Source organism: Cebus imitator, unplaced genomic scaffold (assembly GCF_001604975.1).
Source record: "Cebus imitator isolate Cc_AM_T3 unplaced genomic scaffold, Cebus_imitator-1.0 Scaffold34, whole genome shotgun sequence".
Classification (NCBI taxonomy): Eukaryota; Metazoa; Chordata; class Mammalia; order Primates; family Cebidae; genus Cebus; species Cebus imitator.
The window spans coordinates 527,032-539,366 of NW_016107349.1; the positions used below are offsets into that span (position 1 = coordinate 527,032).

The 12,335-nt window shown below is 46.5% G+C and overlaps 1 protein-coding gene across 1 annotated transcript in view; it reads right to left on the reverse strand.

Annotated features, from left to right (window-relative positions):
• The window catches only part of ADCY1 (adenylate cyclase 1), a 132,874-nt gene that overhangs the window by 36,788 nt on the left and 83,751 nt on the right, over positions 1 to 12,335 (reverse strand). The window contains exons 8-11 of the mRNA XM_017524568.2: positions 10,721 to 10,876; positions 1,691 to 1,885; positions 1,491 to 1,588; positions 59 to 143 (exon numbers count right to left, since the gene is read on the reverse strand). Of these exons, the coding sequence (XP_017380057.1) occupies positions 59 to 143; positions 1,491 to 1,588; positions 1,691 to 1,885; positions 10,721 to 10,876 (534 nt within the window). The remainder of the gene's footprint in view (positions 1 to 58; positions 144 to 1,490; positions 1,589 to 1,690; positions 1,886 to 10,720; positions 10,877 to 12,335) is intronic.

Below are 12,335 nucleotides of genomic sequence, written 5' to 3' on the forward strand. Positions count from 1 at the left end.
CCACCCACACACCTGGACCAGGTGATGTACAGATAAAGGACACAGGCCACCCACATACCTGGACCCGGGTGACGTGCAGGTACAGGATGCAGGCCACCAGGAAGCAGATGCAGAATACTAGCAGGAGCAAGACGGCCACACTCCTGGGGGACAGAAAACATGAGAGTCACTGATAGATGGGGATTGGGAGAGGTGGACCCAAGAGACACCTGAGAATTGGCCCCTCCCTCCATATCCCCTTTGCCCTCAGGAGGAAGCAGCATCGTTAACCTGGATGCCTGCCACTTGGGTCTCTGGGGACTGCCGAGGCTGGTTCTCTTTTTTAGGGTAGGGCATCTGGGGTTCCTGGGTGAGAAGGGGGCCCCTCCTCAGTCTACCTCCCACTTCTCCTACCCCACCACAGAGATCTAGGATAGGCTGAGACAGAACTTTTCTGGAAGCCCTTTTCCTCATGATGGAAAGACGAGTTTCCCAGACTTTGCTGAGCTGTTCTCTGCTGGGCTTTGTCTGGGAAGGACATTTTTAGAAAATGCTTGAATCCCAAATAGAGCCATGAGGCAGGCTGTCGTGTTCAGTGTCTGAGGGCTGGGCAGAATGCAGAGCACCCGGGGCTGAGCTTCCTCCTCCTCCACAGTTACGGGGTGACCTCCATGTGCTTTCAAACTCAGAGGAGACAGTATTCAGTTGGTAAGTTTTATTAAGAAGTTAGTATATCTGGAAGTCAAGTGGCAAATGCAGACTTAGTGTTGTCTTTCTTGCCAAAAAAAAAAAAAAAAAGCTGCCAAACTCACATTGACTTATATGATGTTTAAATGTTATTTAAATGCCAATGAGCTCATTCAGTGCAGTTTCTTCTCAAAAGTTGTTATTATTATTATTTTTTTTAGAGAGAAGTTCTCCCTATGTCATCCAGGCTGGAGTGTAGTGGTGAGATCATAGCTCACTGCAGCCTCAGATTCCTGAGCTCAAGGAATCATCCTGCCTCAGCTTCCTGAGTAGCTGGGACTACAAGCAAGTGCTACCATGCCTGGCTAATTTTTTTTGGGGGGGTGGGTGGAGATACACTATTGCTATATTACTTAGGCTGGTCTTGAACTACTGGCCTCAAATAATCCTCCTGCTTCAGTCTCCCAAAGTGCTGAGATTACAGGCATGAATCACTGCAACCGGCCAAAAGCTACTATTACAGCAATGGTGCATGTTACATGGATGAGGAAACATGAAAATATATGGGGTCTTAGAATTGAGTCAATTCAAAATTTTAAATGGAAAGTGATCATTCCCACACTGTATGACATCAAGGCTTGTTACACCACTGACTTGAGAACATGAGGAAATGTTGGGTGGCTAATGTCTTCCCTGAAACGTTGGGCACACTGGGACAGTAATTGTCGGAGACCAAGCTTGAGCATACAACAGAAATACAAACGTGAACCCCAGAAACCGGGACTTCTTGGTGAGCTCCCCACCTTGTGAATAGAAACACTCACTGCGGGATTATTAGAAGGTAGACAAGGCCAAATAAGGCAGCCAGGATGAGGGTGAGGACAACAGCGCTGGTGAAATACTCGTCCTGAAGCTGGTGGTACTGTGTGAGAGAGAATTCAACCCATCAGGGCTGAGGGCTTCCTCCAGCCAGGTAGCGCCTTCGCAAGCAGCACCAGGGAAGCCGAAAACCAGAGTTGCTTACCTTTTGCTCCCGTTCAACATGTTTGTACTTCAGGGTGAAGAAGTTCAGGTCTGCCATCTCCAGCTCTGTCTGGCGGGCTTCTAAGAGGCGGCTGATGTACCTGTTGACACGAGTGCCCGGGGTGGTGTAGACAACGTTGGTGGAAAAAGATGAGCGGTTTCTGAGTTTTTCCGAGGCTGTTCTTAATGCCCTCCGCTGGAGCCACCATGGAAATAAAAAAAAATATATCATCAAATTCTCCACTTACTGAAGAAAAGCACTCGTACCCTCCCTCCAGCCTGATCCAGGGCAGGTTGGGGTCAGGTTTGGGAATCCGAGATTTAATAATAATGGCTTTGCCCTGCTAGTGGTGAGATGGCAGGTGAGTCATCTTGGCAGTCAGTGCTGGGGTTCCCACACCTGTAATGGGGGTTTTGTGGCCCCTGTGTGATGGTACGGCAGCAATGGTTATGTGATTAAACACGTGTGCAGTGGGGAGAACAGCGCCCAGTAAGAGCAGGTTCCAAAATTCATAAAACCCCAACACGTGCAGAAAGAGATGCCCCAGAGTTACAAGAACAGGAGTCCAACCCCCTCCTTCTAAGAGAGACAAACGGTGGCAAAAGAAGTGGCTTCACCAATCTCTTACTCTGGCCAGGGCTGACGGGAACAGAGAGTGAGCCTCCCCTCCACAGCTTCCATATGTCACATGAGGGATACAAGAAAGCAACCATTTGCCAAAAGAAAAATAGAGTCTAATTTAAAACCACTTTCCATGAGCTCACTATCAGTGCTTCATAAACAGGACCTCTGGTACTTAATACATTTGAGAAGAAAATAAGAGTATTACAAGAGGCTAGCCATGAGGTTCCAGAAGAGATGAAATGAACACACTTGTTTTTATTCCTACTGAGTGGTAAAAACACTGACAACATAAAATAAAATAAACGCATAGGCTGTGAAACGTGGAAAGAAGAGGGTGACCTCAGGGACCTTGTGACTCAAAGGAAAACAGTGTGGGGTGGGTGGTGTTGCTTGGGACAGTGTGGGTAGAATTCTAGGTTTCCCACTCCTCCTCCATGACAACCTGACGCTTGGCACAAGGTGACACCACACACCTTGTTACTGTTGAGTAGATACGGACGTTCAGAGTCCTCGTTAGGCCTCCACTGACAATACAAGTGGGAGCTCATTACTACTCAATGCGGATGAACATCTCCACTTCTACTGAGGTTCGTCTGGCACTGTGGCACTATGTCAGTGGGGCCTTGGTGTGCCTCCTCACAGCCTAATAAAGATGAAAGTTGAGGCTCCCCACATGGTATTTGCTGGCCTGGGTGGAACTGGGGCCACAGATTCTTTTTCACAGTCTTTGGCTATGATAGGGTGGTTGCTGTCTAAAAGTTTTCTGTTTTGCTAGGTTGCCCCATTTTTTTTTTTTTTTTTTTTTTTTTTTTTTGCCTAGAAAGAACTGGTCTTTTTTTTGGGGGGAGGGGCGGCTTTTAAAAAGTTGGTCTGCATCCAATGGCATTTTTTGGCTGCCAGCTTCTCTGGTTTCTAGTCTGGGATAAATAAGGCAGAAAGAAACCCCAAAGGACACCACCCACCCCAGAACAAATCAGTGAGTTTCACAGGATAAAAGATAAACATAAAAAATGGCATTCTCTACACTAGTGATGAAAAAAGGAGGACCAATATTAAAATGTGGTATCACTTATAATCACTGAGAAAATTAAAATACAAGGTGTAAATGTAACAAAACATGGCAAGGTCTCATATGCTGAACACCTCACAATGCTGATGAAAGGAATCAAAGGAAATCTAAATAAATGAAGAGGCATAGCCACATTCATGCAAACAGAAGGGAAGGGGACTAGAATAGCCCACTTTTCTTTAAAACAATAAAGCAAGAAGAATCACTCTACCTGATTTTAAGACTTACATAACTGCATTAATCAAGACAGTATGGTGTTGGCAGACAGACAGATAAATAGATAAATGGAACAGAATAGAGAACCCAGAAATAGCCTCACGTAAGTATAGCCAATTGACTTTGGACAAAAGTACAAAAGCAATTCGATGGGGGAAGGATACTTTCTCAACAAATGGTGCTAGAGCAACCAGATATCCACAAGCAAAAATAAAACCTAAAAAATAAGTGAAACTTACACCTTATTAAAAAATGAACTCAAAATGGATCATAGATTTAACTATTAAATGTAAAACTATAAGACTCTTAGAGTAAAATGTATGTTAAAATTTTGGGACTTGGGTTATATAAAAGGTTTTTAGATATGACACCAAAAACATGATTCATAAAAGAGAAAAATCAATAAATTGGTTATCTTCAAAACTGAAAACATCTGTTCTGGGAGACAGAACAGAAGACCCTGTTGAGATGATGAAAAGACATGTTAGAGACTGGGAGAAAATAATTGCAAACCACATCTCTAACAAAAGACTCATTTGTAGAATATATCATGAACTCTCAAAAATGAACAGCACACAAAAAATCAAACAATCCAATTAGAAAGCAGACAAAAGACATGAAGAGACAGTTCACCAAAGGGCAAAAGAACACATGGATAAAAAAATGAGCACATGAAAAGATGTTCAACATCCTCAGCCACCATGAAATGCAAAAATAAAATCACAGTGAGTTATCACTACATACTTAGCAGAACAGCGACATTTAAGAGAGAGAGAGAGAACACCAAATCTGCTGGTGCAGAAGCAGAGGAGCTGGGTCCTTCAAACACTGAGAATGGGGATATAAAACAGACACTCTGGAAAACAGTTCAGCAGTTTGTGAAAAAAAATCTAAACATGACCCCATCAATCACACATCTGGGCATCTATCCTAGAACAGTTAGCATGTATGTGCACACAAAATTTTGCACAACATTTACAGTGGCTTTATTTGTAAAAGCTAAATACTGGAAACAGAAATGTCCTTCAACAGGCGAATGGCTAAACAAACGGTGTTCTCCCCACACCATGAAGGACTACTCAGCAATAGGAAGGCACTATTACCACACACAACTTGGGTGGATCCCAAGATCATAATGTTGGGTGAAGAAAAAGCCAATTTCAAAGATCACATACTGTATGATTCCATTTAAAGGGATGATTCCAGGTAAAATCTCCCATACTCAAGGGGGAACCTTTGCCCTGAGGCTGGAGATAATGAGGAAACCATGCTCAGAGTCCTTGCCAGTGCAAGTCTCTGCTGCGCCCAGTAGCTTTTCCATTGCCCATTCAGGCTACCACACAGACAAGCAGACCCTGACTTGAGTCCCCCGTAGTCACTGGGTTGGGCTTGTTCGGAAGACCAGTGGCCAGTGTCAACTGCTCCCTGGTCTGACACTTCTGAGAGTTCACGTGAAGAGTTGATGGACACAGGTCCACCTTGAGGTCAGGGCTGATGGACACATGTCCAGCCTTAAGCCAGCGGAGATGGACGTGGATCCACCCTCCTGTTGGGGCAGATCCACACAAGTCTACCCTCAGGTCAGGGACTGAAGGACAGGTTCACCCTCAAGTCAGGTACTAAGGGACACAGATCCTCCTTGTGGTCAGGGCTGATGGACACAGATTCATTTTCTAGTCAGGGCTAATGGATATGGACCATCCCTCAGGTCAGGAATGATAGACACTGGTCTACCCTCAGGTCTGCCACACCTCCAAATCCCGTCACCACCCTGCATCCTCTGCCTGTCAGCTCACTTGCTATTCCTCCACAGTCATAAATCCTGGCCTGTGGCAGGCAGCCACGAGAGTGACCAACACACTGAGAGGAAGGTAGCTTTCCCTCAGTGAGTAGATGATATGCAAATCTCTGAAAATGTACCAGGAGCAGCCCAAGACCATAGCGATGGACAGGAAAGTGAAGCTCCTACAATGTCAAAGGAACCCTGGAGGATACAGTGATATCACTGACCATATTAATAGTCAGATGGGGAACCACCAGGCCAAGCATCTTATTACTTACTCAACAGTATTTTCTAAAATTCAATATCCACTTATTAAAAGAAAAAATTCAAAAGCAACTCAAATGGCTCACTTTCTTGAAATAATTAGCTATATACTATTACTCCTAACCCAAAGCATCACAATTAGTGGTAAAACCCTATGTAACTATTAAAGCCAGACCAAAACTTAAAAAATGTGCACCCTAATACAATCATTTAACATAGGATGAAAAAGAGAAAGCAAAATTATCACGATTCGAAAAACATAGTATTGTAGATTTTTAAAATGCAACAGAATTAAGTAAAACATTATTGCAATCAGTTTCAAAAACTGTGGACCAAACAAGCTGAAATTTTATCTTCATTAAATTCAGATAGACATGGTAGAAGTTATATTTTGAAAAAATTCCTAGCCATATTTAAACAAAATGCCCAGGAGATGGGATAGGAGAGCCCCTAGGTAGATCAGAAGCGGAGAAGAAAAGACATTGCATGGAGCATACTGGTGATTTTTTAAACCAGGCTAAAACACAGTGTTGACTCCATTGAGGAAACTAAGGCTCAGGTGCCGGAGCGAGCACAGGAAATGCTTGAAAGAGAACGATTTGACTACAGCTATGCAAAATTAAAACAGACCATTTAAGCCAGCAATTCCACTACAAAGAAATGCCGCAGGCTATCCCCGTAAGATTTGCTAAGACATTTGTAAAATAGGATGTTCATGACATCAGTAGACACGAGACCAACCTCTAGAAATAAAGTCCCCACCAACCAATAAGCCAGTGGTGAGGTCACACCCCTCCCTCCCTCCTGCAGCAGGAGGCCATCCGGTCACTTAGAAATGACTGGGATTTATCCTGGTCAACATGGTGCAACCCTGTCTCTACTAAAAATACTAAAAAATTAGCTGGGCGCAGTGGCGCACGCCGGTAGTCCTAGCTACTCAGGAGGCTGAGGCAGAAGAATTGCTTGAACCCAGGAGGCAGAGATGGCAGTGAGCTGAGATCGCACCACTGCACTCCAGCCTGGGTGACAGTGCAAGACTCTGTCTCAAAAAAAGAAATGACTGGGAATTGTCTGTGCCTCCAGGATTTCTAAAGTCTGTCACCTAATGAAAAGAACACGTAAGACAAAATGATAAACTCCTAGTTGCATTAACCTCTGGTGCACACCCAAATTGATTTTCTAGAAGGAAATACAAAATAGCAAACATCTTGGAGGACTTAATTTTTGTATCATGTGTGGATGTTGCTTATACATATATATATATATATTTTATTGCACTTAAGGTTCTGGGGTACATGTGCAGAACATGCAGGATTGTTGCATAGGTACTACATGGCAATGTGGTTTGCTGCGTCCATCCCCTCATCACCTGTATCTGGCATTTCTCCCCATGTTATCCCTCCCCAATCTCCCCACCACCCCACTGTCCCTCCTCTGTTCCCCCCACAACAGACTCCAGAGTGTGATGCTCCCCTCCCTGTGTCCATGTGTTCTCACTGTTCAACACCCGCCTATGAGTGAGAATATGCGGTGTTCGATTTTCTGTTCTTGTGTCAGTTTGCTGAGAATGATGGTTTCCAGATTCAACCATGTCCCTACAAAGGACACAAACTCTTTTACACTGTTGGTGGGAGTGTAAATTAGTTGAACCATTGTGGAAGACAGTGTGGCGATTCCTCAAGGATGTAGCTTTTATTTTTTAATTCAAGCTTCAATATTTAAGTGTGAAGAGAAGGACAAAAGCAGCACTCAATAAAAAGAGAGAGACCGAATTGGGAGGCTTCTGGGGGTGCCTATTAGAGGGAACAATTGTGCTGCCAGGTATTAGGAAACCTGAACAGAGACGTGTCCCACGCTGGCTCAGACAGGCAATGACACGTTCCCCACCTGGTGGGCCCAGTGAGCATAACAACCCTAACAGGCTGCACACATTCAGGCAGACACGTGACTCTCTGGATTCCATTACACAAAACCGCCAGAGAAGTAAACTCACTTTCATGACCAAAAGCTCTGTCCACAATCTGCTTCATTTAAACGTAACAGAAATAACCTAAATATCAGTGGAGGTTGATTAAGTAAATGGTTTCTCTAACTTAGACAGGAAATCTACATAATGATTTCTAAAAATAATATTTTTTGCCTCCATAAAAAAGAATGAGTTCATGTCCTTTGCAGGGGCATGGATGAAGCTGAAAACCATCATCCTCAGCAAACTAACACAGGAACAGAAAACCACATGTTCTCACTCATAAGTGGGAGTTGAACAATGAGAACACATGGACACAGGGAGGGAAACATCACACACCAGGGCTTGTTCAGGGGGTGGGGGGCAAAGGGAGAGAGAGAATCAGGACAAATACCTAATGCATGCGGGGCTTAAAACCTAGATGACAGGTTGATGGGTGCAGCAAACCACCACGACACTTGTATACCTATGTAACAAACCTACATGTTCTGCACATGTATCCCAGAACTTAAAATAAGGACAAAAAAATCATATTTTTCACAAGCATTTAATAGTCTAAGGAAATATTTATGATATATTGGCAAGTAAAAAAACAAACAAACAAACAAAACAAAACAAAAAAAACAAGCAACCAAACTGGCTGTGTATCATTCAGTAGAGTTTATTAAAAAATACACAGACACACACGCTTAAGAAATGGGAAGGAACAAAATATTCATGATAGCTTTTTTGTGGGATGGTGAAATTCCAGATAAATGCTTTTCATTTCTTCCCTTGTGCATTTTTGTGTTTCTCTATATTTTCCATAACCAATTATGTTTACGATCAGGAGAGGGTGCAGAGAGAAGAAACCGAGCCTGCATGAATGCCCTGGGGGGTAAAGTCCGACGGCAGGAGTTCATCCTTGCCGCATTGGTGATGGTGGCAGTTGGGAGGACCTGAAGCTACATGCATGGTCACCCCCATTGCAGGGTGGGAGACCAAACCCCCAGGAGGACGTCCAGGCCACTCAGTGAGGGATGGATCTGAACCTACAGGAGAGGCCTTAGATGTGTGGGGTCTGACACAGTTTCTCTGCTTGACCAAGTTTAAGCCAGGCTCTGAAACTTCTCCTAGGCCCAATGGTGCACTTACTTATAAAATCCAGTTTTAGCAAGAACACCCCACCCTCAATATCCCATCACCCTCCTATCTGATCATGTTCCTCACCTTCTACCAGCCCCCAGGGGAGCTAGAGCACCTGGGCCTGCCTCCAGCAAAAATTGATTTAGGTTGGATGGCCAGCATCCCCTTACCCCTTTTTTTCCTCTTAGAAACTTTCCATCCACTGACCCTCACTCCCCTCCTTCTGTTAGGAGCTGAGTCCAACCTCTCTCCCCAAAGGCATGACTCCACTGCTGTGGTTCCTATGCTATAGCTATGATCCTGCAGACTATCTCACTGTGTTTAAAACGCAGACTATCTTACTGTGTTTTAGCAAGTGTAATTGAATAATTTTTTTCTTTTCCTTTTTTAAATTTTTTTTTGAGACAGAGTCTCACTCTGTTGCCCAGGCTGGAATGCAGTGGTACAATCTTGGCTCACTGCAATGTCCACCCACGAGGTTCAAGCGATTCTCCTGCTTCAGCCTCCTGAGTAGCTGGGATTACAGGCACCTGCCACCGTAACCAGCTAACTTTTGTATTTTTAGTAGAGATGAGGGTTCGCCATCTTGGCTAGGCTAGTCTTGAACTCCTGACCTCGTGATCCACCCTCCTCGGCTTCCCAACATGTGAATAATTTTCTTAAATAGCTCCCACCAGCTAGGCCATGACTGGGCCCTTGTGCAACACTGCCACCTAGAGGCTGGTCCCCGCCGCCCTGGCTCCCACACCACTGAATGAGCACAGCTGGGGAACAGGGACCCTGAGTAGGAGGACAATTTGAGGTGGTCCCAGTCTGTCCAAGAGCCTTTGTAAGCCGTTCCTCTAAACTCAGGACACGTTTGCTCACAAAAGCTGCGCCAAGGTCACAGATGGTGCAATGCGCTCTCCCACCTGATGCCTAATTCCAGCTCCAATGCTGGGCTCCATCAAAAGCTTAGGCTGGCAGGCTCGGGCTGCATCTGGAGATGTGGGTGGCAGAGGGGTGAGAAGACAGTGGTGACAGGCCTGGATGTCCGCAGAGGGTGACTGCAGCAGGTGGGGGCTGCTGTGTGCACCCAGGCTGCACCTGCTCCTCTTGTCTTTGGCACACACCCTGCTGGAACCACCAGACATCCTGGCAGAGACCAGCCGCCTGCTGCCCCCCATCACCACCCTTTGATGGCTCCTGCAGTGGAGATGCTATTCTCCTCCCCATTTCGGACTTGCTTTCACCCATCACAAGGCAGCAGCACAGCAGTAGGGAGCCCCATCTCAGGGGCAGATGGAGATGAAGGGGTGACACTGGAACTGCAAAGGTCCAGGCTTCCAGGCTCACCCTGCCCATGGCACCTGACATAAAGCTATGTTTTCCATAACTGGGCAAAGCTGGGAAGCCCAGGGTCCTGGGGTGGGGAATCGGGTGCTGCGGGCAGGAGGTCAGAGGTGGAGACTGCTGACAAGACAGTGTTTTGCCCAACTGGACGTCCCGGCTGGGCTGCTGACTGAGAGTGCCGGGGGAAGACCCTCTGCGACAGCGCGCTCCTGCACAGAGAGGGAGCCGGAAAGCCACACAGGCACAGGCAGATCAGGCACAGGCTTGGATGCAGGAGACGAGGACAACAGGTGGGCAGGGCCAGGCTTAGTGTGAGGTCCACATAAGGAGCGAGGGCCCAGCACATGTGCCCAGAATGAACATCCTCAGAGGCCATTTAGACAGCAGGTGGGGAATTTTAGCTTGAAGTTACAGATAAATACAAATAAATACATACATTGTGGACAAATATAAAGAATGCCAAGGAGCAAAAAGGTACACCGTAATGACTTTTGCAGGAAATAAAAAGTAGTTCAGCTCTAAGCAGCATTTACAAGATTATCCACGTCAACAGGGAATTCTGCTCTAGCCACACTGCATGGGGACCACATTGGGAGGACAGGACAGAAATCTGTCCAGCTCCAGCGCAGCAGGCTTCCCTGCCACTCCTACCTTGTCATCGTCCTCACAGGTCATGACGTTGGAGAAGGGGATCTCGGCCTTGAACATCTTCCGGCAGTGCATGAGCTGCACCAGCAGGTAGCAGACGGTCTTGAACTTCATCCTCTTGGCCGGTTTTATATCTGAGAGAATCAGGCCTGGAAATATCTGTCCAAACACACAAGGGGCAAGGAGAAATGCTGTGAATGAGACACATTCTGCCTCTCGGGCTGGGAATGTGATCCTGATAGCCACAGCCACCCCAGGGCACTGGGATTCATTTGTTCATCACCTACTTCAAGCCTGGCATTGGGGAACGTGCCAAGAATACAGCAGCAAACAAAGCCACAACCCACTTCCAAATCATTCCATTCTCAAGCTGCACCAAAGGCCTCTAAAAGCCAAAGTGATGCATGGAGATCCTTAAGCAAAGTCGGGGGAAGTCTGGAGGTCCTGGTCAAGAAAGACAACCAGGGATTGGAGTAAAGGTCTTTGTTACCCTATTCAGTTCCCAGTATGTCCCCTTCTACAGACAAGGAAAGAGGCTGTAGGATGGGGAGGGCTGGGCGGTGCACCCAGCTGAGGCTCAGAACCTCAATTCCCTCACAATCCCCATGTTCTGGGTAAAATTCCACCTGCAAAATTGGATGAACATCACCCACTCACCCCTTGGGGCCTTCTCAAGATCAAATGAGGTGATAAGAGAGTGGGACCCCATGAATGTTCACTGTCATTGTTCCTGCTGGTTGGCCTGTCTTCTGAGTGAGCCCAAGGCTCCTGCACTTCCCCAGCAGCTCTGACCCCATCTCTTCTCTAGGAATGTGGTACCCCTTTTTTGGTCTCACTGCCCACCTCTCACCTTCACCTTCTCTGGCCCCTACAGGTAGGCACAAATCTCCTTTACTCTTCAAAACAACAAAAGCCCCTTCTTCTGAGCATTCTCCCTCTTCCCTCCCACTATTCAAATTTCTCTAAAGAGGAGCTGTACAATGTATCTACCTTGTCACCCCCTTTCACCCTCACACTACAGGACTGGATGCTATTGCGTATGTCAGTGTGACAGAGCCCGGGGGCCTGCATCCACTGGGGTGCACCATGACGAGCTCCCATAGATTGTTTATTTAAAAAGAGCCAACACAGTAATGGCCCTGCACCCTCACCTGAACCATCGACCCTCCCCTGAGCTTGAACCCTCACCTGTGTCCCGCACCCTCATCTGAGCCCTGAACCCATCATCTTAGTCCTGAACACCTCACATGAGCCCTGTACCCCTCAACCTAAGTGCTGCACCCTCACCTGAGCCCTGAACACCTCACCTAAGCCCTGAACCCTCACCTAAGCCCTGAACACCTCACCTAAGCCCTGAACCCTCACCTAAGCCCTGAACACCTCACCTAAGCCCTGAACCCTCAGCTAAGCCCTGAACCCTTCACCTAAGCCCTGAACACCTCACCTAAGCTCTGAACCCTTCACCTAAGCCCTGAACACCTCACCTAAGCCCTGAACCCTCACCTAAGCCCTGAACACCTCACCTAAGCCCTGAACCCTTCACCTAAGCCCTGAACACCTCACCTAAGCCCTGAACCCTTCACCTAAGCCCTGAACACCTCACCTAAGCCCTGAACCC